Source organism: Diadema antillarum, unplaced genomic scaffold (genome assembly GCF_040938485.1).
Source record: "Diadema antillarum isolate AM-2024a unplaced genomic scaffold, OU_Dant_1.0 scf00000040, whole genome shotgun sequence".
NCBI lineage: Eukaryota > Metazoa > Echinodermata > Echinoidea > Diadematoida > Diadematidae > Diadema > Diadema antillarum.
The window spans coordinates 3,221,487-3,248,568 of NW_027270929.1; the positions used below are offsets into that span (position 1 = coordinate 3,221,487).

A 27,082-nucleotide genomic window follows, 5' to 3' on the forward strand; every position below is an offset into this window, starting at 1 on the left:
TCTGTTTTATAAGACCTGAGTGATCTCATCTATTCTATATGACACATATCTATCATAATATCATATCTGCAGTCGTTAAGAATTTTGTTTGTAATGTTTCCTTCCTATTCGATTTGTGAAAAGGGGTCACGATATCAATGCATTAAAAAAACACAAATCAATTTCCAGAGTCGTAATAACAGCAATTCATCACACTTTATAGCACTTTAAAAAAGCGTGGTTAAGTATGCGGACATCAATTATGAATTAAAAACATTAACTTTAACTTACGCATGTAACGCATCATAGCAATAAAGCAATAAATGACACGAAATATGCCAAAGACTCGTCCAGAACTTATTAGGTTTTGTCTAAGTAGACGGCTTCTCAGTAAGAAAATAGCCCTTTGTTGTCTGATTGGTGTATATCGGGATTTTATGGTTATTCGTGTCTTCAAAAAACAAACAAACTTGAAATCATTCTAGCTCGAAAAAAAAAAAATGTTCGTGGCTTTACGATCATGACAATGCATGTCAGGACACGTAAAGGTAGGATTGACCCTGGATCACACAGACTTGTTATTATAATATGAAAAAAATCAAACTGTCGTTTGCTTTATTAAAAAAAAAACCCAACTATAACAGCACGTCACTATGTTGTCGTGCTTAGACATTTCACGCCGTAACACTTCAAACCCTTTGTTAACTTACTTGTCAAGTTTTAGACAAAACAAAATTTGATATTATCATGTATTATTCTATCAAAATTATTATCATGAAGCCTTCTTGTCATGTCAAAAACTCATATTGAGAATTCATATACCTATAAGTATAGGCAGTCCGTGTTTGATCATGGATCATCTTCTGTATTTGTGCGAATTCTTTTTTTTATTTTTGTACATACTTGTTCTTGTGAGGCATTTCCACCAAGCTATCTCATATAATGTATTTATCCATTGCTGTTTGTATGGTTGTTTAAAATGAGGAATGGTGATACAATAAAATGAAAATTCATGTATAATAAGACAGCTTATTTTTCAAAAGACGCAATTTACGATGTTTAATGCTCGCGTGCATGTGTGTGCTTGAGTGCGTGTGTGGTTTATGTGTGTGCGATTCAGGCACCATTTTGATTTTTTTCTTTTTTTTAACATCGCACCCTATTGTCGTTCCTATACATGCCAGTCAAAGTGAGATTTGAATTTCGATGAGCCGTTCACGCGCTTGAAGTGTAATTTAGTAACGCTTTTGCCAAATGTTCCTGTAAAACATACTTCAGCAAAAGAGATCTCGTATATGTAATGTGTAGAGTAATATATTATACACTTAACCCCCCCCCCCCAAAAAAAAAGAAAGAAAGAAAGAAAATGGATTTAATGGGAGACACAAAACTGCTCAGTGAAGAATCAGATGTAATGCTAAATTAGTTTTTTTCCCTTTAAATATCGTTTTGCTGATGGATGAAAGCGATTCTTTATTGTTATCATTGATATGTCATTGTAATGTCTTATTCTTGAAAATCATTTTATATACCTCCTTATAATATTCATCGTTGTATATGTAACATTTGCTTATAATTATTAATACAGTGTAGCGGGGTGAAAATGGAGGTCTCCGAATATACTGGGTTTAGTCGATCTTTGAGCATTATAGGGAGAATCATGAGGGGAAAGCCAGGAAGTAGATATAAATATATAGGGAAAATCATGGGGTGACTGAGGGGAAAAAAGGAATAAAATGGAATGTTAAAAGTTCAGGAAGAGGGCTTAGGGTATGGTAGGACATCAGACAAAGGGAATAAAAAAGAGGGATATTTGAGAGACAGCAGGTGATAAAGGAATAAAGAGATATAGAGAAGGGAGGATGTTCATATATTATAGGAGTTCATGTTTGACAAGGATTTGACGAGAATGTTGTGGTATCATGAGTTAATTTAGAAATCCCGTTGGAGGAAAAGCTTAAAGGGCTCGTATAGCGTACATTAGCTGGGTTTTGTTTTATAAAGAGTATAGGAAGAAAAGAGAGTATCAGATAGGGTTAAATTCGAGACACAGGTAGGTTATACGCAGGTGAGAGGAAGGGGTCAACCTGGGGACAGGTAAGCGGATTGGCTAGAGGAGGGGTGTCAATAACTGAAATGGGAGAAATTAAAGGTGATGATTGGGCAATAGAATTATTGGAGGGATTTAGAGATTAGTTTACAAGAGATCTGATGTCAGGAGTTCCGAGAGTTTAACTTTTTGCTAGATACTAGAAACCACTCGTGAAATGTTACACTGTAGCATAAAATTATAATCAAGAGAGGAATTCAAAGTTTACTGCTGAAAATCGGTTTTGAAATGGCTGAGATATCCCCCCCCCCCAAAAAAAAAAGCAAGGTCAAACAAAACGACCCCAATAAAAAGTTGGTCCCATCTGTTATAAAGATCCCTTTGATTTTGATATCTCAGTCATTTCAAAACTAATTTTCATCAGATACACTTTGAATTCCTCTTTCATATTTCTTAAAAAGGTTTCTCAATATCTCACAAAGAAATTGGAAACCTGAAGCCCCATCTCATCCAGGAACTATACCATCCCTTTATAATCCTACATTTTAGAAGACACAAACTGTTTAACCGTCTGCATGCCTTAATTACCTTTCCAGGAATGTGTGTGAATTTTGTGCACATTTGACTCAATGGCAAAGAATGGGTTAAAGCGCTCCGACGACACGTCTCCGCTATCAGCTGCATTTAGTCAAGAGCATTAGCTATAACCTGGACATTTCAAGTATTTTTTTTTACAGATAAAGTCCATGAATATGTCTAAAATAACATAATAAAATGGCGCCCAAAATGGCCACCATTTTCTGTTTTCTTATAACTTTGCAACTACGTATAGACATAATAGACACATTAAATGTCTACATTTTATGTTTTGAGACACATGAATCCAATGAAATACTTATTCAGTCATTTCGAAACACCTAAGTTCCAATAAGAAAAAGTCAAAGCGTGAGCTATTCACAAAATCGAAAATGGTCTCCAAAATAGCAACCATTTCCCGTTTTCTCACCTACTTTCCATGGAAGTAACCCCAATACACGCTCTATATGTCTAAAATTATATGTTTTTAGACGCAAGGAACTTACTACAAGATACTTATTCAGAGATTTTGAATCACAGAATTCAGAAACGTGTATGAATAATACCGCTTGAGTTTTCTCCTCGAAATATTTTCTACCCGATTAATCTGTATTATCAACACAGTGCATTCTATACGCCTACAGGAAAATTTAACAAAATAGCAAAGTTATAGATTTAGTAAATCTGAAGTTTAAGCTAAATCCTTATAAACGCACTTTAAAACATGTATGTGAATAATTGTTTTGGGGTTACCTACTTGCAAAGTTATTAGAAAAAACAGCAAATAGCGGTCATTTTGGGTGCCATTTTTTGGTTTTCGGGAAGAGCTCATGTTTTATACTATTTTAATTGACCATTTACTTATGTTTCAAAATGTCTAGCCCTTTTTGGTATTTTATTTGCTTCCTTGTATCTCATTTGATATAGACATGCAATCAAAGTTTGTATTGAGGTTACCTGGTTGAATTATGAAAAAAAAAAATCAGAAATGGAGGGGGAATTTTGGGTGCCATTTTGGATTTCTGAAAGTGCTCATACTTTACTTGTGCGCTTCGAAATGTCTGATGGGGGCCAGGGCCAGGGCCAGGGGCGGATCCAGGAATTCTGCAAAGGAGGAGGGGCGAACTAACATTTCTGGTGCCTCTTCCGGGTTTCATTTCATTTTTTTTTTCATTTCATTTCTTTTGTTTTTAACGAAAAATAAAGGGGGCGTACGCATGGTGCTTCCCCTCTGGATCTGCCACTGGGGGTGGGGTGGGGGTGGGTGGGAAACGCCTTTGACTTACGGAGGATTTAGGACTTACCTTCAGTATTGCGTTATTGCAGACATATTCCTGAACCTATCATGAAAAAAAGGCATATATCTTGTTACCAGAAATGTCAAGGTTTAAGCCTATTTTGACCTCATAGCCTGGTAGTACATTCTGCTGGGGGCTGGACGGGTGCTCCGTGATCCATCCATGATCCACCACAGAAGTCCGCCCGTCCGAGCTCCACACTCTCTCGTCGATGTAGTCTAGCTTCTGGACTCTTTTTACTCGTAGCAGTGATCGTGTACACGTCAAGCCGTATGAGGGCGTGACACCCGAGGATTGCGATACGCCGAGAACTGCGATACCCGAGAAAAAAGTTGGGCGCGCAGTCTCTCGAATATCGCAATCAGAAAGTTTGCGCCCTCTCTTGGCACCAAGGAAAAGGGGACGGAGCCCAGACTATCGTCGATGCTGATGTGACCTCTCGATCCTTAGTTGATCGAGCCTATAAAATGCAGCGTCAACAAAACGGGTTTCACCAAAGATCGTACAATGTATTACAATCTATTTTCTGCACAACGTGCTCGACTCTGTGTGTGAACGGGAATGGTGCTACATTTTTACTCCTATTTGTGCAAATATTCCCAAAATGAGCAGAGTCATCGTGAAAAATCTTCCAACCGGGGTTTGTATAGACATAACGCTTCTTTGTCGATTACATGCAATATTCTCTCTGTCTTTCGCTTTGCATAAGTGCAAAGCGAAGAAGTGAAAGCACAACTGTGTCGACAGTGTGTGGTCAGTCCCATATATTGAAATTCATGTTTCTTCTTATATCTGAGTGCGTGCGCCTGTCTGTTCTGTGTTGTGTGCATCGTAGGTTACGAGCGCGAGCATAGCAAACGTGATTGGATTTGATGTCTGGTGCATGTGCATTGCAATACAATCATATATCAGTTATCACTATCAGGGCCCCATTTCATAAAAAGTTGATATGATAGCAACTCTTGGTGGAATGGCAATTGACAAGAATCCAGCTTCCTGATCGGCTGGTTGTGTGGTTGTGTTGCATGCTAATCTGCTAATAGTCATAGTCATGCTCTGCGTCTTCGCTTGGTCTTGCCAGTAAAAGAGTAAAATTTATTGGATTTGGAAGTTGCCATTCGAATAATTCCCACAATCACATATTCCATTCCAGCAAGAGTTGCTATCCTAACATTTTTGTTTATGGGGCCGTGCCCAGGTCATAGATTTTCATGTAGAAATATTAAGGAAACAGAAATGTAAGGCCAATGCAAAAGGGGAGGGCGTAAAATTTATTCATTTAACTCTAGAGAGTCTATTAATTTGTTTTTGGCATTACGTGTGTAATGCAGGCAAGCTGCTTATAATTCGACCGCAACGCTGTCCAAAATGCGACCACCTGCTACACAACACAATCACAAATGCTTTTGTGCATGGTCTAACTTTGGAACAGAACAGGAGGTTGAACCTTACACTTGGTGCGGGTGCACATACAATGTATGTGCACAATTTGTATGTAATAAAGAGATGCAGGTACAGGCAGGTAGAAAGTAGAGGCCATACAAACAACTCGGTAAAATGCAAGAAAAATTACGTCAGTCACTGCATGTGCAGTAGTCAGTACACATTATGCTCGCTCAGCAATTCAGTTTGTGACCAATGCTCTTGTATTTGGTGGGGGATTGAATGGTTAATACAGTGACAATGAATGAGCTACACGCACATAATGTTAGATGGTTAAATCTGCTCAAGGCATGACAGGTGAGACTTTGCAAGATCGGTTTGTATTTTGTACCATATTGGGTAGCCATTTGCCATGCAAGAACATTTTTCCAGTAAATTTACTCCTTTTGTTTGATCACTGAATTTGATAGATAAGTGAGGATAGGTTGAGAAATGCATTTGCTGCCAAAGGAGATGTGACGGATGTGCAGCTCAAGTTCACCAAAGGGGGCGTCTTTCGGAAATTTGCCTTTGTCGGATTCAAGACAGATGCAGAGGCCCAGAGGGCAGTGGACTTCTTCAACAAATCCTTTATAGATTCATCAAGAATCCAGGTATGCCAAAATGTAACAATGCCCTCCACTCCCCCCCCCCCCCCCCCCCGAAAAATGAATTAGTAAGTTCACATGTTTTGTTTTTACCATATTATCATATGCAAAGACGAGACAGTATTTATTTAATAATTGAAGTTGGTGTCTACAATTCATTGCACCATTGACAGATGTATGAGTCTTGTGTCATAATAAAGGAAAAAAATCTAGTGTGGATTGATCTTTTTGTATATGAATTGTTTTAATTGTAAACTAGACATTCTACCTATTCATACCGTTACACATGTACTGTATATATCTACACTTGTATGTGCATTGTACTAGTAATATGAAATGTTATCTGAAATACAACAGCTCAATAACTCTGGAAATTATAACATCTTGTAAAAAATAAAAAATACACAGACATATGTGCACCACTTCTTTTCCCATCCCATAGGCTCATCCAGTGATGTCCAAAGGATAGTGAAGTGCCCAACTTGTGTCTTGTAGCAAAATCATCATGGACAAACAACAAAATTTAATTAAAGTTTTAGTATGCATGTATTCCAAATACTGGTTGACGCAAATAAAACTTTACAATACTCGGTGTCTGGAAATGTGAATCTTCACTCCACAATCGCCCATTAACTTTGCCATTCCACACACAAAACTTATTGGATTGTCTATTCAGGTTCCTATGCTTATAATTATTTGCAGGTGGAGGTAGCCAAGAATCTTGGTGATCCAAATCTAGCCAGGCCTTGGAGCAAGTACTCTGAGAAAAGTTCAGCCTTCCAGAAAAAGCAGAAGCAGAAAGAGGAGAATAAGCCGTCAAAGAAGCATGCTGAAGTATGTGTTAACTTGATTAGTTGTTTGCATGAATCGAGGTTTGTGTGTAAAAAGTATCAACACTTCTGTAAAGCAAGATATTTTTGCAGAGTGAAATTTTTCAGTCATATATAAAATGGTACAAAATGACAGTGAGGCATTTGTAACATGATGTTGTGATTAAAGCAGTTACACTTTCATACCTGTTCTCGCATATCAACAGCAAGAACATGTGATTTTAATACTTTGTGTGTACATATAAATGTTTGTGTCGTTATGCTTTTTATGAATCTGGAACAGGGAATTCCAGTGTAAGCTATTTTGAATGTCAGAGATCATGGTCCATATAAATGAAGATATCAAACACATTGTTCTCATGATAGCTAGACTACTAAACCCTTATTCAAAAGGGGAGAGATGACCCTTGGCCTGTCAGCACACTGTTTTTCCCAAAAATTCCAGATTATAAAGTTACCCAGTAGCCTGTTCCAGTGTTACTTTCATTTTATACTGAACACTGCCCAAGAGCTGAAAGCAAAGAGTAACACAACCAACTTTGCTGCATTGGATAGCACAACTGTGAAACCCCAGAGGTAGCTTGTGTGGTGTGGAGTAGTCAGCATTGGATATTCCTTTATGAAGAGACTTGTGTTCAAATATTAGTAGGTTTTTTTGTTCTCTTTTATTTTTATTTTTTTCGAGATTTCAAATGTGATTTCATGATTTGATTCTTATGGATTCTTTCTTTGCTAGGAGAGTAAGGCATCAGAGAAGTCAAAGAAGAAGGAGAAGAAGAAAGGGACAGGAATCCTAGGGGAGGTAATTTATTACCAGCTTTGTGGTTGTGTTTCTATTTCCATTTGCTTTGTCATTACCTTACAATAAGGTTCACATGTATGTATGTACTGATCCAGTACTATTGGATTGAAATTGTTTCTTTATCTTATTGTAACATGAATGTATATTTGATTTCAGTTATTAGTTTGTTATTCAAATATAAGTATTGGGTGGATGGATGGAGAGAGAGTCCAAGAAATGCATTGCTGAATTACATGCATTCTATCAGTCATTAATTTTAGGTGAACAAATCATTTGTTACAGAGCAAGTATACATAAAGGTTCTGCTTTTGTAGTGGGCTGAAAGGGGTATTTTATTGTGAGTTGTAAAGTTTTTCATCTGAAACCTGTGGTGCCTAGGAGTTGTGTAAATATGTATCCCATCTAGCAAACTTGAGCTGTAGTGAATGTTGGTAGTGTCAAGATTTGTTCCACTTTGATTCATCTTGCTATTTCCTGTGCATTTCCTTTTAATGTCATGTGGAGTTTGATTCCTCTTTGTACTATAGTTGGAAGAAGATCCCCAATTCAAAGAGTTCCTGGAGGCTCACAATGTGAAGGAAGGCAAAGGAATATGGGATAATGATGCTGGGCTGGCCAGGAATGATGAGGCCAAGGAGAAAACGGGAAATCTGAAATCCAAGTCCAAGGTCTCCAGAAGAGGTATGGATTAAACCAATAATGATTTTACATCCCATGTACTTTTGCATTGTACTTTTTTCATATGGCATAGGTAAATTAAACTGGTGATATCAGAGAAGAATATTTAACTGGTTCAGATTTCAGCATGTTGCATATTTCATCCAAGATGAAGGATAGAAATGGACTTTTTACCGCTGCCAAACTGGGGCTTCCGTGTGTGTGTATGTGGGTATATGCTATTGAAATAACTCGAGGACCACATATTTTATTTATTTATTTATTTATTTTTTTTTTTACTAGAAATCCAATATGTAGGCTTTGTGTGTATCCATGTTCTTTTCAGCGTAAATGTCGAGGACGTAATAGGAAAGAAATATTGCAAAGTTGTGTGCATAGTTGGCCATAAAATTGCCACATGTAGTGCCAATATCTAATGACTCATGACTATTAATCCATTGAAGACAGTTTGATTTTGTTACAACACGCATTTCCCATAGACCCTTGCCCGAGTATACTCTGGACTCGACCTCAACAGGTTAAAGTTACTCTTTGTATTGAGAATGCTGTTTTCACTTTTGTTCTTCTTTTTCTTCCGCCATAGTTAGTGTAGATGGTGATGAAGATAATAGCAGTAGTGATAGTGAAGAGGAGGAGAATGAAGAAGATGAGATGGAGGAAGATGTGGCTGCTGAAGATCAGAAGAACAAGGAGGCCAACAAGAAAGAATTATCGGACATGGACGTAAGTAGTATATTTTTACCTTGTACAAAGTTTCCAAGTGCAAACAACATTTATACTTTGTAATGCAGTACTTTTGTAATGTGTATATATTGTCTCTGTACATCTGCATAGGAATGATAACCTTGTGATAGGTCAAAATATGCTTTGATTGCATAGCCACACATATTCATGTACTCCCGTTATATATGTGTGGTCAGATAGTCGAGGAATACAGCTGACATTCAAGTATGACCTCTTGGCACAGTTTCACAAATGATGTCACCAAAGACAGAATAACATCTTTTTTGTTCAGGCTCTTCTATCAAAACTGTTTTGCTTGAGGTTAGTATGATAGGCTTCCAATAATTCTTGGACTCCTGTTTCCTGTTGCCTCATACAATAGATTTTTGGTGATCATTTCCAGAAGTGACTTTGATACACTTTATCCTCTTCCATACCAAAAATATCTGTTACCTTTATGATCAATTACAGTGCACTCCCACTATAACGAACATGGTTATAACTAGATTCCAGTTACAGCGAAGTAAAAATTCAGGTTGCAACATTATCCGCTCTATTTTGTTTATAGTTTATTTCTTCGGTTATAACGAAATTTCGATTTAACAAATGAAAAATGCCGGTCACAAGGACTACATTCTAATGGGAGTCCACTGTATTTGAATCCCTATTAGCAGCAGTGATGCGTTTTGATGAGGCGATCATTTCAGTCTCGTTTATCTGAGTGGTCAGCCATTATTTATTTTTCTCTATGACAGTACCTAAAATCAAAGATGAAGAAGACTGATATGATGGAGGACAAAGAAACACAGGATGATGGTAGTGAAGATGAAGACTCCTCATCTGAAGATGATGAAGAAGAGGAGGAGGAAAGAGGAGAGAAGAAGGATGAAGGAAAGAAAACTGGTCAAGGGACGATCACAAAGAAGATCTCTACAGAGGTAGAGAGAATCAGGAAAAAGAAGGTTTGTTTAAAATTTTTGCTTGTGTTAGAGCAATTACTTTTGATTTTATTATATAATATATATATATATATTTTTTTTGCTATTATTCGTCTGGATTTCATCTTTAGATGTGCATACAATATGTGGTATTTTCTCCTTACACACTTGTCCTACACTTGTAATGTGTGTTTCATAATGCTGTTCATAGAAGGATATCATGACTGAGTGTTAGTTCATGAGTTGGTGTCGACATTTGATGTCAATGCAGACAGAGTTAGTATTCTAATTGTATTTCTGAAGGACTGGTCAAAACTGGCAAGTTCTAGCTATATGTCAGTTCATGGTACAAATTGTGAATCTCCCTTTCTCCCCTCCCCCAACCCTGAAACACGATTTGATTCAATTTATTATTTAGATTGCTTTGATTTAAATCCCCAACTTTGATTAGAACATGGGGAAATCCATTGGTTGGATATCTGTGATTCCAAATACTCTCCTGTTTAAAGTTTAACATCGACAAGTCTCAAATTTCACATTGTTTTGGGTTCAGACAAAGTTGATGAGGAGCGTCAGGAAAGATGAAAAGTATGAACGTGGTGACTTCACCGTGAAGGTCAGAGGAGTTCCATTCAACGTCAAAGAGGTGAGACACTGAGGGTGCACCTTTACTACCCCCCCCTTTTTTTTTTAGTGTCTTTAAAGGAAGTTCTTTCAAACACAAAATCTTCAGATCTCTTTTCAGTGCAGTTAGAGAATTAGGATTTGTAGAGTCTGTTGGTTGGAAACTGTCCTCAACCAGGCATTTTGATTTCTTGCTGTGTTACTCTTGTTCATCGAGCTTCAGTCTCTCTATTCTAGTTAGTTCTGGCTGTGAAAATGTGCTGATTATACTTTTATTTCTGTGACTTGCTCTTCCAAATCCTGTACTTTGTATGACCCTCAATTTTAAGCCATGTTTTGGAGTTAAAAAATAATAAAAGGTTTTAATGCATCATCCTTCACTAACGAAAAGTCAAATAGTGTCTTTATACCTTGTGCCTATGCTTCAAATATTGAAATGATGGATGATACATGATAGAATGCCAGTGAGAATAAGTGCCATTTAATTTTGTTCCAATTCTCACATTAGGATGATGTGGTCAAGTTCTTTGCCCCACTGGAAATCCAGGCCATTCGAGCACCGCTCAACGACAGAGGGCAGCGCACAGGTAAGGAAAAAATGATAATAATAAAACTGTGTATTTCTGTGGCTCTATGTTAGATGATTAAAAATCACTCCATTGTACTCTATTGCTTTGTGTGACCAGTGCCCTGTTTTATCGAAAGATATAATCAATTTTAAATTTCCTTACCACACAGGCTGCCATAGACTTACAATAGAAATCAATGATATAATCAATTGTAATAATGTTAAAGTACAATCTAGGAAGTGGTCTGTTGTTGAACGTTGTTTTAAATATGTATATGGGTATTTATTTACTCTTGTCTTCCCCAAAGGTGTAATTTTTGTGGAGTTTGGATCAGAGGGGGATGTTACCAAGGCAATGAAGAGAAATAGAGACTATATGGGTAAGTAAATCTTCACATATTTGGTCGCAGTGTACTCTTTATTATGCACTGGCATATTGGAGAGGGTCACCACTAGTAATTTTTGCAAAATACAACTCTTATGAGTAGACATTTTCTTTATGGGAGGATTGTGTGAGAAAGCTTGAAATAAGTCTATGAATGGCACTGCAGAATGACTTTATGAAAACTGAAATGAAGAAGTCTTGCATGTTAACGAAAGCATATTGTGATAAACGTTGATACAATATGCTGAACAACATGAGAGTTACTGTTTCCAACACATAAAGCATGAATGTTAATTTACACATCATAGCTTTGGCTGCAAGTAAGAAGTTTTGCAATTTGTTTTACTTTGTGGTCACAGGGAGGAGGTATGTTGAAATCTTCAGGGAAGAAGCATGGAACAAGAATGCCTACACCAAGCACAATGAAGAACCTCCTTGGGCAAAGCAGGTAAGACACTCTGTCCTATAAACTAAATGTTGCAGTTGTCACTTTGGTAGAGTAAAAAATTAGTAAATGTAAACATTTGAGATCCTCACTACATCTTATGCAAAAATACAGACAAAACATGCTGTATTACTTTGTTTATTATAGTTTTACATGTAGTTCAAGTCCAAATATACCAAATTTCTGCATAGTCTCTGTGTCAGAGTAATTATGTATCCAGTGCATTTTGAAGCAAAATTTTCTCTACATCATGCTAGTGACTATTTTATAAGGGTATATAAGACACAATGTGTCAGCAGCTTGAGATTTGAGAGAGAAAATGCTTCATCTCAACCATAGGGAATACACCTCACGTAATTGAAATCATAAGACACCCCCTTGCCAGCAGTTGAAAAGCATGTAGCACATCCAACATGATGCCTAAAAAAGCTGTACTGGACATATACATTGTGTCATGTGCTTTGTAAAATGTGATGGTACAGACCCAAAAGGTCTGTTTGACTGTCACTATTGGTCAAACGTTTATTTGTGTAATCTTTAAAAAAAAAGTAACTGTTTGATGAAATGTAATGAGTGATGCAAGCAGTAGTGGATATGAATATAGGGGTGGTCAGTTGAAGGTGAGCTTTGGCAGGAGCAATGAAAGATGGCAAATGTTTGTTTTTTGGTCAAGCTTGATGCCATAGGCGATGGTGAGTTTTGGCTCGTTGTAAGTTTAGTCTGTAGATGATTTACCCAACGGTAACCCTTTGTGCGCTTGGACACTAAGCTTGATGTGCCAAGCTTTTTTATCAGGATCCTGTAAGCCACCCATACTTAACCTGCTTGTAAAGATTCAGCTCCCTCAAAGTATCAGGGAATCACCATCTCTGTCAGTTTTCCAGAAGTCGTTGAAGACTTTCCTTTTCAATATCTGATTGATTCATTATACAATGTACTTTTGTTTTTCTTTCTCTCCTTGTTTGTTGTATTTTTTTTCTATCTTTCTTTTCTCCTACCTCCCAAGTGAAAGATGGATTTGTGAAGCGCTGTGATACATATGTACTATTTGTAAGAGCGCTATAGAAATACTAATATTGTATTGTATTGTATAAAGATTGGCAAGCCCACCCGGGTATTGCAATGTGCCTCGGTCCAACAAGAAGACCATGGTGACACAATACAGGGATTAGGGGGGATGAGAAAATCTCTATTCATCATTAAGTAGTTTCCAGGCATGGTGCAATCAGCAGAAAGGGTTAAGGGAGCACTAACTGGAGCAATGTGCTGCTACTGCTAAATTTTTGTTCACGCTGATCTTCACACTTTTTTTTTTTACTTCCAGGCAGCAGAACTTGCAAACTCTGAAGACACAGTTGCAGAGGTATGTAACATCAGGTTTTGACTTCACCATTTTGTATTGCAAGTGCAGGAAAATGGGATGAATAGTGTACGTTTCTGAGTCGTAAGGATCGAACTCAAGCGTGCTAGTGCCTTGTTTAATTAGTCTTCAGAATTGACTTGTAAATAAATGAATATAAAATCATGCTGTAGATGTATTAGTGAATCGTTGTTTCCCATTTTATTTCTGTTTTCACATGGTCTCTATACGTATCTTTTGTGTGCAAAGTTTTAAGGCATATCTTGGGTAAGCCTATTTGAGTGGAATTCACCATAGTGAGCCATTGAATATAATGTATAGGGATTGCTGTAGTGTGTGTGTGTGTGTACAAGTGTGTATGTATTGTATCTGTATTTTTTGTGTGCTGGGATATGCATACTAAGAATCCTCTTAATGCGTCTGTCTCCCATGCTTGTCCGCTTCAGACTGGACGGCTGTTTGTCCGGAATCTTGCCTACATCTGTAAAGAAGAGGATCTGGAGCTACTGTTTAGCAAATATGGTAAGTCTAGATTTAGCATGTGTGTCCTAGGTAATTAACCCATTTAAGACTAGTCCCGAGTATTCTCCAACAGGTGTCTATGTATGTGTTAAAGGGATAGTACAGTATTGGTGGAGATGAGAATTGGGCTTTTAACTTTTTGCAAGATACCAAGAAAACACTTATGATATAGTACAGAGCATACCATTTTAAGAGGAATTCAAAGTTCATTTGATGAAAATCGGGTTTGGAATGACTGAAATATCCAAAAACAAAGTAAAACAAAGCGATCGTAATAAAGTGTTGGTCCCACACTTTATTAGAATCGCTCTTTTTTGGATATCTTAGCCATTTCAAAACCAATTTTCATCAAATAAACATTGAATTCCTCATAGAATTTCATGCTCTTTCACATTTCGTAAGAGGTTTCTCATTATCTCACCAAAAAATGTTAGAAACCTGAAAATAGGTCTCAACCAAAACTGTTCGATCCCTCTAAGCAAAATGAGCTTGCCCTCAGTGTTTCAACACTATCAGGAGGAGCATAGCTGAAATGCTCCCCTAGGAGTCTACTCAGCACAATCTACATGTAAATACAGTCAATCTCGCCCAAGTTGAAATCAAGAATGGAGAAAAGTTCATTGTTTTACCTGAATTTCAACTTACACAATAGAATAAACACATAGCTGCTATATCCATTCAGGGTAGAATTTTACTTGACTTAGCCAATTTTTTAATTATTTGAGGTTGACTGTATTTAAATTTGTTTTTCCCATTTCGAGGTAATTACACTTTATAGAGCACTTTCTGTACCAAAAGGTGATGAAGAAGTGTTCTGTAAAAGTTGTTTTCGTATACTGGTAGAAATACATGTAGTAGTACATGTAGTATCGTAATACTCATTATCCTTATATATGTTACAGGCTACATAATCATCATTATCACTGTCAGTGATTATATTTCAAGATTGGAAGTCGTCTGCTTATACCTTCTAGGTCCTCTGACAGAAGTGAATCTCCCAATCGATACCTTCACCAAAAAGATCAAGGGCTTCGCCTTCATCACATACATGATGCCAGAACATGCTGTAACGGCATACTCAGAGCTGGATGGGATCAGCTTCCAGGTACAGTTAAACCTGCCTTAGTGGCCACCTGTCTTTAAAGGTCACTCTTGTCTCTCTTGGGTGGCTGCTAAAGGTAGTTTTGAGAATAAGAAGCCGTCGAAAAGTTTGCTGGTTACTTTTTTTTGGGTAGGGAGAGGCAAGGGGACAGTTTTAGTCAATTATTAGAACCATTTGAGATTAAAGTAGCAAAATAAATTAATGCATGCATATTTTTTTTTTTCCTACTGGTCTCCAGTCTGCTCTAATTTGTTGTCCTAATATCATCCAGTCTGTTGATCCTTAAAAGTATAATGTATATAGATAAGGCGTTTGTGTTGTCAGGCAGCATTAGTGTAACTTAAATAATCCTGTGTTCTCCATTGATGTATATTATGTTTGCATGTGCATGCGCAATGTCTTGATTTTCTCTATAACTAAAGGATAACTGCATGTCTTGTGTGACATTTGAGGTACTTTGCTACTTGTTAATGTAAACATGTGCCTTCCATGGATGTTCTCATTGTCCTATTACAGGGGAGAATGTTGCACATCTTACCAGGGAAGGAGAAGAAGGTGGAGGAAGAAACTCACAGGGAGGGATCCTCCTTCAAGAACAAGAAGGCAGCCAAGACCAAAGCACAGAGTGCCAGGTACCCCCATGATCTCCTTCCTTCCTTCCATTCTAGCCTCCTCCACCAAGTCTGTTTGGAGAAGTTTGTCTCTTAGTTGTCTGTTCGTCTCCGTGTTCAGCTGTTTAGATGTCAATTAAGCATGCCTGCCCCATATGAGTCTGGCTGTCTGTATACAATGTTGATATTTATAAATCCTGCAAACAAGCTGATGTTAAGACTGGTGCAGGATATATTGGTCAATCATACATCGGAGAGTACCTTATCTTTGTAATGTTTGCCCTGGTCAGAACTATACACAAGTTTCTACAGCTATGAACCAGTGGGCAACTAACATGTCTTGAGGCAAATGTTTATTAACTCTTAATCCTAGTCTTTCAACTGGTAGATTTCACTTGCTTAGTGTAGAAAAAAACAAAAAAACAAAAAACACACAGACAGACAGACACACACACTTAGTATTATTAGTGACAAGGTGCTCATGTCTGCATGTCTCTTAATAGAAAGCTTCCAAGGCTGTACATCAGCAATGTGATCTTTTTGTATAATGTTCTTGACACATGCACAAACACACTGATCCATGCCAAGACGCAGGTAATGCAAGTATTTTATAAATGGATGGACGATTCTTGATGCATTATACTCATTGTTCTTGTTTAACTGTTGTTGTGATTTTTGTCTTTTCCTTATTCATAGTTCACATAACTGGAACACCCTCTTCATATCTGCCAATGCGGTTGCTGATGTAATGGCACAAAAGTATGAGATGACAAAAGGGGAAGTCCTTGATACGGTATGTATAAAGCCCACTGCACACTATACGACTCGTGACTATATGACCTAAAGACCATGAGACCAGGTCATACGACCTGGCAACACACACTATACGATCAGACTACACAACTAGGTGTAGGACCGCCCTGGCTTCAGTACATTTTACTAATGAGTATTGAAGCACGCGCATTGCGTGCGCTTCTATACTCTTTGCGTAATACTGTATCGTGATCAGCTGAAAGCCCACGACCAGTCATAAAAATTCAACACGTCAGATCTCGACTAGCACTAAGACCCAGTCGTACGACTGGAAACTGGCAAGGCTGGTAATGTCACACTTCCGGTCTTGAGGTGGTACGACCGGTCGGATCGTATAGTGTGTGGCGGGTATAAGGTAGGCCTACCATACTCCAGAGAGGTTACTCGTGTTTATGTGCCCTTGTCTGTGTTGTAATTATGGCTTCAAAGAGAAGATTGTGTGGTAATCAACAGGGTCATCACACGCATCATTCAGTGACACTGAACAAGAAAGCTGTATCATCACCAGACTTTGAGAAACAGCAACCGATAACTTGATTTCTCGCTCTTCAGCACCATGTCTGCTCTAGACTCTTTCCACCATGCCACATTCATTTACATATAACATACATATTCATGACAGTGTGGACACTGTATGAATGCATTTAAACACTACCTCTCCTTTCATTTGAAATGCCTGTTTCACCGGAAACTGAAGAGTTTGACTGCACAATGAATGAACTCCTTTCATGTTAATTTTAGATATATGTTCAATTTGAGCTGCTAAAAACAATAACAAAATATGGGATATTTTCAATCATCCAGGAGACAAGCAGTAGTCTTGGAGTCCGAATGGCCCTTGGAGAGACACAAATTGTGGCCGAGACAAGGCAGTTTCTCCTGGACAATGGCGTCGCTCTGGACTCTTTCAGCCAGGTGAGAGCATGTTCCTCTTTTTGCTGATTCTCATGCCAGGGACTGCATTCTGTAGTGTGTCTGGAAAATTTTTATAGTCATCAGTACTGTCAAACCAGAATTTTTGCGAGCATGAAACTTTCTTGATTTTCGCGAGAAGCCAAGAATCTTGAAAGTAAAATGCTCGCTGGAATACTTGACTACACAGTGCATTGAATGCCAGTGGTAATTCGCAAAAGTTTCTTATTGCAGAAAAAGCTGTTGGCTCAATTTCTGAAATTTTCATGCCGGAAGTGTTTCTAGTTTTACAGTATGTGTAGAGCAATGTGAATATAACAGAGCTTGTCAGATTTTCCACCTTACTGGCTTGGTATAGCAATGACAACTGTTTTAAAGTGTCCATACTGATTGAAAATATAATTGAAAATGGTATATTGATTATTTTTTCCAAAATCTACAAATACTTCATTGCATTGCCCTTTTCCTATTTCTATGTTTGATGTACACTTGTACATAAGGTATCCTGTTGTTGGAAAGTGCTTGTGATGGTTTTTTTTTTTTTTTCCATGCCGCATTAATATGCTGGTACTCAGAATTTAATGTGCCTTGCATAAAGTTTGTCATTTATTCCTTCATGATATCGTTTTGAAACCATTGTCTTAGGATTAGTCAAGAGTAAGATTTCAGCACTATAATGGTTTGCATAGCATCAGTTTTCAGAACGTGCATCATTCTCGTTAATATCATAAATGCTGATTTGCGATGCAGGCTGCAGCAGCAAGAAGCAAGTCCGTCTTCCTTGTCAAGAATCTACCAGCAGGGACGAAGCCCGAAGATTTGAGGGACATCTTCGGCAAGCATGGCATGCTGGGAAGGGTCCTCATGCCCCCCGCTGGGCTTACAGCCATTGTTGAGTTCCTGGAACCAACAGAAGCGAAGGCGGCGTTTTACAAGCTGGCGTATACCAAGGTAAGTGGGAGACTCGTGATGTCTGGACTGTGATGCCTCTTTGTTTTTTTTTTGTTTTTTTTGTCTTTGTTTAGTTTTTTTTCAGGAGCTGTGTAGTACTACCACATGTGTGCTTGCCTTCTTTTCCTAAAATTGTGCTTGTTAGAGAACAGTAGTCCCTGAGCTATGACCTTTAAAATAGAGAAATTGAAGAAAGAGAGAAGGGGTTGGACTGTCAGGCCAATCAGTCATTTCGTTGATGAAATGACCATTTCGTCGACAAAATGACTGATTTCGTAATGAAATAGGCCACGGGACACTTGTCCCTCCATACAAATTGTCCATGGTTTAAACCATGATTTCAATTGTACCACCTTCGTGAATTCGGGCCCTAAAGTCTGTCAAGTCTGATCCACAAGTTTTTATTCTGCATTATTTCACTTGTTGGCCTTGATACTGTGATGTAGTTTGTCATCAGCATTTACAGGAGTAAGGTCTATAATAGTAGAATACATTTTATCCAATTATCAAACATGAATTTTTGTGTAGTTGAACTAATCAAATCGGTTCTTACCCAATTTACTCTTACCCCTTTCAGTAACCCTCTTGGCTTGGACCAGGAGCGGACCAAGTCGAAAATTTTGAGTTTATGAATGGCTGAGGGCCAAAGTGGCCCGCGCCAGGTGCGGACTTTTCTGGCGCTGCTGCAGCTAGCACTAGGCGCGGACCAGGCGCGGGCCTGGAGCTGATCGAAGAGTTTATGAACGATAGCAGCGCCAGGCGCAGGCCAATATTCCTTTCACGCTCAAAGGTCACAGCTTATGCTGCTCAGCTCATAAGCGCGAGGCACGCACATCAAATATCGCGCGAAAATGCACTTCCGCTCTGTCCATGAGGTATTCAGTAACCATGGCAGTTATCCCTTACTTGATCAAGTTTATGAATGGGTCATCGCAAAAGTAGCGCAGCTCTGCTATAGTTACTGAACGCAATTTTTAATGCTTGGCGCAGGCTAATTTAGCTTGGACCAGGAGCCGGCCAAAAATGCATGAGTTACTGAAAGCGGTATTTGTCAAAGCAGTGCACTCTGTAAGTGATTAATTCTGCAGCTGTATTGGCCTAGTTCATTTTATGCCCATTAACACTGCGTTATACATGAAATGTTGCATCTGGGCCCTGTGTCATAAAGCTGTTCGTAAAGTTACGAACAACTTACGAGCGACTGGTGATCAGTTTTGATGTACTATACTTATCAGAATTTCAATAATTCAGCACAAGAACTGATCACCAGTTGCTGAATATAAGATATTATAAACAGAATGAATGTGCCGGTCTAGATAAGGGAGTAGTGACTGAATAAAATGTTGTAAACAGAATACACGTGCCGGTGTGGTGTGGTTAAATATGGATGGTGTAAACAGGATGAATGGACAAGTGTGGGCAATGACGTTCACCCCTAAATGCTGTGGTCATAATTTTTATCTATATATGCCCAATTGCACAGAACTATGATTACTGTACAATTAATGGTAACTACCATAGCAACACTTTTCAGTACCCAATCAAAGCCAAGAAATCACCCATGGTTACCACTGATTGCAAAATTACCATAAATATATTAAAGTTACCATAGTTTTATGAAACAGAGGCTTTGTTGTTTATGTTTTTGTTTTGATCTTGACAGAGGTTTATTCAAAATCATACTTAGTAGATGACCATAAGTCTCATGGCCAGTAAGCTTCTCCATGATCTGTTGAATGTTTTGCCCATTAATTCAAAACAAATCAGCCACCAAGAGAAGAAAATGAAAGAAAAGTTGGAAACACATATATGATTAAAAGCAACTGTTAGCCTTTTCAGATTTGATGAAGAAAAGGTATGAAAAATTGTGCAGCTTCACTCACTGCTTTATAAAGTTAAAGGATGCTATTCAGTTGCAATTTTTATACATTGCTGCCTGTGCAGAAGACTCTTTTAATTTAATGTTTACTGGGGGGTGTTTCACAAAGCTTTTCTTACAGTTACGAAGGACTTAAGAACAACTGGTGATCAGTTCTTATGTGCTATACTTATCAGAATCTCAATAAGTCAGCACAAGAACTGCTCACCAGTCGTTCTCAAGTCCTTCGTAACTTTAAGAACAGCTTTGTGAACCCCCCCCCCCCCCCCCCCCCGCGAAGTGTGATCCATACTGAACTACATGACAAACAAGTGAGAATACAGTATCATTGGTTGAAATGAAAGAAATGGGATAAACAACAGGTGTGTACCCCCTTTGCACCTGTCTCATGTTAATTGCATTCATTTGTAGTGACAGGTGAGAAACTCACATGCCTTTCATTACTGTGAAATGTGAAGACAAAGAAACTGCATTGAAAGAATTTCCTGTGCACCTGTTTATTGTTCATTTCAATGAAATTAGATACTGGCAAAACAGTAAACAAGTTTGAATGAAGGGTTGAGGACAATGACATGGCATGAAATTTGATGACTAATGTAAATGAAGGACAAATTGACCTACATTTTAATAAGCAGTGATTCGATTCAGATATTAGATTCTTAGTTCTTCTGTTTTTTCTCAAATACAGTGTGCACTTTGCCTATATAAGAATTACAACAAAATTCTCTGTAAAACAAAATAAAATTCCGGTCCCCAAATTATCATCTGTATATCTTCATATACTTTACTGTTCGGTAAACGAAATTTCGATGTAATGGGGGGAAATAAACAAAACATGCTCATCTGGATGACTTCATTATAACAGGAGTGCATGGCTGTATTCCATTTGTAGTACTTGCGTACACCCCAGTCAACTGTGTGTGGTAAATAAAAGTTTGATAAAATTTCTTTCTCTGATCTCATTTTGCATCAGTTTAAGCATGTACCCCTCTATCTGGAATGGGCGCCAATGGACGTCTTTGGAACGTCATCAAAAAGTTTGGAGAAGGAGACTGAGGGAGCACCTGCCACAGAGGAAAAGATGGATACATCTTCTGACAGGAAGGAGAAAGAAATGAAAGCAGAGCCTGGTAAGCAAACCCAAGACTTTCTTCAAATTCAACTTCCACAGAAGAGAGTAATTAGTGCGTATTTGTAAAGAAAAACATTGACTATGAACATGCAAAATTTGATGTGGCAGCATCCAGAACCTGCAAAATAATGCAGCTAGGTGATTGTACATTCTGTCTTATCTAATCGACTAATCTTTGATGGAATGTGTGTGCATACACGCAATGTCTAAATGCATCCTAGTAGTTTTCTCTTGCATGTAATATTTCAACTGAATTCTCGAACAATGAGAAACAAGGATACAACCAGTTTTGGAAGTTACATTTGTGGGTTTTTTTTTGTTTTTTTTTTGCTGTATAAGATGGAGCTGCTCTTTATATGATCTTTTGTTCAATACATAAACTAAATATTACAGAAATTAACATAGAACAGGTAACTCAGTTCTATCCTCACAGAAAAAGATGGCATTTTATAACTGAGGGAACCAAACACAAAAAGAAAGTTCAAAGGAAACTTAAAAAAACCTCTTTTCTTGCACACCAGAATCTGATGATGACAACTCACCGGAGGAAGGCAGCGTCCTATTTGTCAAGAATCTCAACTTTGAAACTGAGGAGAGCACCTTGAGAAAGGTAAGAAGTGATAAGTTTTGTCCCATTCATTGTCATGAAGTGCAAGCAAGAGCAAAAATGAGAAACACAATACTGCTACAAAGGTAAATTAAAAGTGGCAATTCATTGGTAACTTTAGAAGAAAACAGCACCACCAAAACATTATCTGCTTTTCTTTTGCATTAAAGTATAATTACGTATACTAAATTTCCAGGCTGTACATTAATTTGATTCTATTCGAAAATGATATGAAGATAGTGATGTAGAATGCAACACAAAATGCTAAGTGCTATGCTAATAGGCGTTTTCACATCAGCCCGATGTTTCGAAATAGCGCACTATTTTCTGACTTGGGAAATTAACCCGATCACAAAATAGCGCTCTATTTGATAATGTGAATACAAATTAGCGCGCTAATTAATCGAGAAAATTTCTAGAGTCCAACTCGGGAAATTTCCAAAATTGCAGGATAATTAATGCGAACTAGCGCGCTGTTTTATAATGTTCAGGCTGATGCGAATAGGAAATGAAATAGCTCGCTAATTTGCGATCGCGAAAAATATCTCGAGCTCGGATTTTTATCGGGCTGATGTGAAAACGCCTATGGACACTGGAAATTGGAATGTTTTGAAACATTTGATGTCATTGTCTTGGCACGGATAGACCAGCCGTGTCATTTGCTTGTAATTTACTTTAGGCGGTTGTTCAAAGTATGTTGATTTACATATGGTTTGCTTACAAATGCAGGTTTTCAAGAAGTGTGGAGCATTGAGGAATGTTACTGTTGCCAGGAAAAAGGATGTCAAGAACACTGGTAAGTAAAGAAATGCAACATACTTTATGTTTTTTAAATTGTGAACAAGCAAAATGTTCAAAATGACATATCTTTGCTAGTATGATGCTTTCTAGTGGATTTTCAGCTGAAGTTGCGAATGTAAAACCAGTGCATTCAGATATAGTGCATGTACCTTTAGTCACAGTTACATCGTGCTGCTTGTATTTCCCTAAAGCCATGGTGCAGTTATTGGTTCATCAATGCTAATCACAAGATTTGGTGGAAGAAGTGTCAACTTAATAGTAATTTGTTTTCTCTGAAACATTGTGTATCGTATTGATTGACCTAGGTTAATTTATAATTCAAGAAAAAAATTATTGCTTGAGATAAGACCCAATGGGGTATGATGTGCAAGTGGGTAAAAAAATGAGATGATATAAAATACAAGATGATACATAGGTTTAAAATATTGTTTTATTATCTGTCTGCTGCACGAAAGAATGGAAAAAGAATAATTTCCTCTATGACCAAAATAAATGGCCAATATTGTAAGTATGAGTAGACATTTTTATAAAAATTGCAAATTTGATGTACATTTACTGTAGCGTTGCTTAAAATTATTTTGTGATGAAATGAATGTCAAATAATTAACTTCTCCCTGCAGGTAAGTTCCTATCGATGGGATACGGCTTCTTGGAGTTTGAGAATCAGGCTTCCGCCCAAAAGGCAATCAAGGAATACCAGCATGTGGAAGTGGATGGACACGCCTTGGAGCTGAAGGTATCCAACAGGACGACCACCCAGTAAGTAATCACCTCCATTTCAAGCGTTCTTTATCTTGATGCTATTATCATTTTTCATTCATTCATTTTTTCCATTTCCAACAGAAACATGTGAATATTTTACAGAAATTGAATGCATAAATTACATCACAATACACAATAAAAGATAAGTTTACAGAATATTTTTGATTATATAGAAATTCTGGAAATGGGGAGGAATGCTAAAAAGCAGAGCTTGTAGGGTGCATTCCCCCAACACATAATACAAGAAATTATATTATTGATATACTGTTATACAGTGGAAGGCCAAAGCGTGAAAGTAAGGCTTGCAGCACTTATGTGGTCAAAACACAGATTAATGATATGAAACTCACCTGTCGCGGGTGGACTGGGTAGAAGCAGGAGCTTCTTGTTGAAACGAAACGGGAGCTGGACAGTCGAACAGAACGGCTAAACTCGAACAGAGAACAGGAACAAGCTCAGGAACAAAATGAGCGAAGCTCAGGAACAAACAAATGAATGTGCCTTTTTAAATTCAAAGCATTTTGTCAAGTTGAAGATGCAATCAGTACATCATGAAACTTACTCTAAATCTGTAACATTCAAAATAGGAACATACAGAAAAATATCCTATTATCAAATAGATGTGTACTCTGTCTCTCTTTGTTCCCATAGGAATCAGCAAAGTTCTAGCAAGAGGAAACAAAAGGAGAAAAAGCAAACATCCACCAAGATTCTGGTCCGCAACATTCCATTTGAGGCGTCAGTCCGTGAGATCAAACAACTCTTTGTGTAAGTGGCTCAAGTAGGGAATGTGAACTCTTTATACTTGAATAAAACATGGAATGTTTGTTTTATGAATATGATGCTTGCACTGTCTTATGATATAGCTTCACGTAAGCTTGCTTGTGTAAGATTACTGCAAGTACAAAATTGAACAGTTAATAGTTGCAACACCAGAACTTCAATTTGTAGATGCAAATTGTTACTTTAAATGATAAGCTGCATCACAGATTGGTACTTTTATTCCTTGTCATTTCTCATGATTCGTGAAAATCTGGCATGTCCAGTTTGAGCTCTTCAGATATCAACCTGGGAAGGAAGAAGAAAATTAAAAGTGCTGTTCAAGTGAATGAATCTGAGGTATAATAAATGTATTATTTAATGTGTTTGTGGCTACTGGCGCTTCTACCGTCTCTCGTGCAGCACATTCGGTGAGGTGAAATCTGTGAGGCTACCAAAGAAGATGAGCGGCACAGGATCTCACAGAGGCTTTGGTTTCGTGGACTTTCTCTCCAAGCAAGATGCAAGGGTAAGATATCACTGTCTTTTGCAGTTCTGACTCGTATTCAACATTAATAAGGGTCATTTTCACTGTACTGTTACAGTATTTTTATCCTTGAGCGTGCATCTACTGTAATTCTAGAGTTGAAATTTTGGAAAATGAATGTCCCCCCCCCCCAAAAAAAAAAAGAAGAAGAATTAAATCAAATATGCAGTAAAATAATAGTGAGCAGGTGTGGTTGTGGTACTTATTTTCGGAAGAATTCTGCTGTAAGTTATAATGTCTGTATTTATATCAAAACTGTTTGAATTTGGCAGTAACTCAGCAAAATCATACATTTTGGGAATGTTGCCACACTCTCATTTTGCTCATTATGTTTACATTGCATAATCCAAATTGGTAAACGACCTCTCAGTGTTCCCAAATGTTTTCAAACCTTTCTTATCAGTGTCTAGATTTTGGTCACTAAATCCTGACATGGTGTCTGCCATTGCATTGTATCCTATGTGCGATATGCCATGTTTGGGTTGCACAGCATCTTGCTTCCTTGGCATTCCCCGGCATTCACAATCATAAGAAACAGCATGCACATTACTTAGAATCCTTTTGTGAGGTGCAAAAAGTTGTCTTTTTTGCATATGAGATTTTTATGCCCCTATTATCTTGTGTTTTGTCTCCAGAGGGCGTTTGACTCGCTGTGTCACAGCAGCCATCTTTACGGCAGACGTCTGGTCTTGGAATGGGCCGAGAGTGAGCAGACCATTGATCAGCTGCGCAAGAAGACTGCAGATCTCTACTCCGATGGTATGTGGAAATTCAACCTCCTCTTCTGCTTAAGTTCCTATCAAAAGTAGGGAAAAGCAAAACATTTCACAGTAGCAGCCCCATTTTTTAGACTCTTAGCATTTTCCGGAGCGTATAAACAAAGATAGTATTTGGCTATAAATGTGCCAGTTCAGAAATACAAATCTAAGTTTTCATTCATTAATCAATTCTTTGCCTCTGTTATATTCTCCAAAGTCTTTAGATATCTCATAGTCATTTTGAGATAAAATCTTGGAATTTATTCCGTCAGTGCCATGGTGTGACTCTGACTACCTGGTACAATTCTTTAACAATGCTGTGAGATAAATCCATTCATCAGGCCAGTAATAGGAGTCTCGAGGCTGGAATTCACAAAGGCATTTTAAAGTCTGTGGAATGTGCAAATTCTGATTGCATATTAATATTTGACATGTGTGACACATCGCATATGTCTACGAAAACCCAACAATAAAAATGTGCTGACACTTGTATGCAAGGCATTCGTTATTTCATGCTTGCTCAACTTACAGTTGCATTCTATGTCATTGATCCATGATGCACAGGTACATCAAGCAAGAAGCTAAAGAAGTCTGACCTCCTTGACCACCTTACACTGGCCGCTGCCGAGTGAAGTGGTCAAGCGGGAATCATTTAGATCTCGTCTCGTCGACAGCCTGAAGGTATTGTTGATAGCTTCCGCTGCGGTTGTGGTACGAGTGATCGTGTTTTTCGCTACATGACTGCCAACGAAGAGGGAATCAGCAGCACGCCAGTTCACAAAAAATCAAGTCTGCAGGGTGGAAAAGAAGCTAGAGTTCTTATTTGGCTTTCACGGAGCCGACATGTTTCGAGTGGACCTGTCAAGAAGTGTCAGTGACAGACTTGGGAGTTGTGGATGATGGAAATGTGCTATCAAAGAGTGAGATTTGGCTTTGCTGTTATTCATTGCCATTTGACTTCATTCCAGCTAATTTCCACAATTTTTTGTGCATGTTTCTACTAACAGTCGAAGTTCATGTTGCCCAAGTTTTAGAGAAAATGCATTGGTGCATTTCTCTCTTGCCAAAAGTCATCCTTGACACGAGATTATACAATGAGTGTTACACCCTGTTGGTTCAACTTCACTTGTTATGTGAAGTTTCAAGAATACTGAAGCATTTTATTTATTATTTTCTTAGATGTTCCTGTGCATTGAATTTGTTAAAGATCAGCTAGTACCAGCAGTGATTCAATTCAATTGCATTTTCTGTTGTCTTCATGTTACCCTTTTTCTCTACACAGAAGAGGGGTTGTTGATTTGTGTTTGATTATTATAAACCTTAATATAATGAAAATTAAAGGGTTGTCTTAAACCTACTCTTCCAAGTACCATGCCGTAGACACATTTGAGATTTTAATATGACATAGACTCCTTGGAGTGAGGGCTCTCTCCGATACGTCATTTCCCTCTTTTTAAAAAGAGAGGATACAAAGTAGCTGGCCTGTTTGATTCCACTCTGATATATTGCTCCTATTTGTTTTGTTTTGTTCTGTTTTGTTTGGTGTTTTTTTCTTTTGTGCCAAACTGAAGACCTAATATTAACTGGATTTGTCTTATATAAAGGTAAAATCCAGCATACAAATATGAATAGTTATTGAG

General features: G+C 37.9%; 1 protein-coding gene across 1 annotated transcript; it reads left to right on the forward strand.

The window, feature by feature from the left end:
- Window positions 1-5,409: 5,409 nt before the first annotated feature.
- On the forward strand, window positions 5,410-27,082 carry LOC139711569 (probable RNA-binding protein 19). Its single transcript, XM_071623450.1, has 26 exons — window positions 5,410-5,415; window positions 5,757-5,939; window positions 6,636-6,767; window positions 7,503-7,565; window positions 8,093-8,246; window positions 8,827-8,966; window positions 9,722-9,928; window positions 10,458-10,550; window positions 11,037-11,115; window positions 11,405-11,476; window positions 11,841-11,929; window positions 13,251-13,289; window positions 13,733-13,808; window positions 14,783-14,913; window positions 15,427-15,542; window positions 16,218-16,314; window positions 17,139-17,249; window positions 17,997-18,197; window positions 21,050-21,206; window positions 21,730-21,818; window positions 22,545-22,611; window positions 23,237-23,375; window positions 24,030-24,146; window positions 24,561-24,666; window positions 25,320-25,443; window positions 26,007-27,082. The coding sequence occupies exons 1-26, from the start codon at window positions 5,410-5,412 to the stop codon at window positions 26,072-26,074; spliced, it is 2,856 nt and encodes a 951-aa protein (XP_071479551.1). The 3' UTR covers window positions 26,075-27,082.

Coding starts and splice junctions, on each gene's coding strand:
- LOC139711569 (XM_071623450.1), top strand. Junction 21,819..22,544: donor AGGAGAGCACCTTGAGAAAG/GTAAGAAGTGAT, acceptor TTACAAATGCAG/GTTTTCAAGAAGTGTGGAGC. Junction 25,444..26,006: donor TGCAGATCTCTACTCCGATG/GTATGTGGAAAT, acceptor CATGATGCACAG/GTACATCAAGCAAGAAGCTA.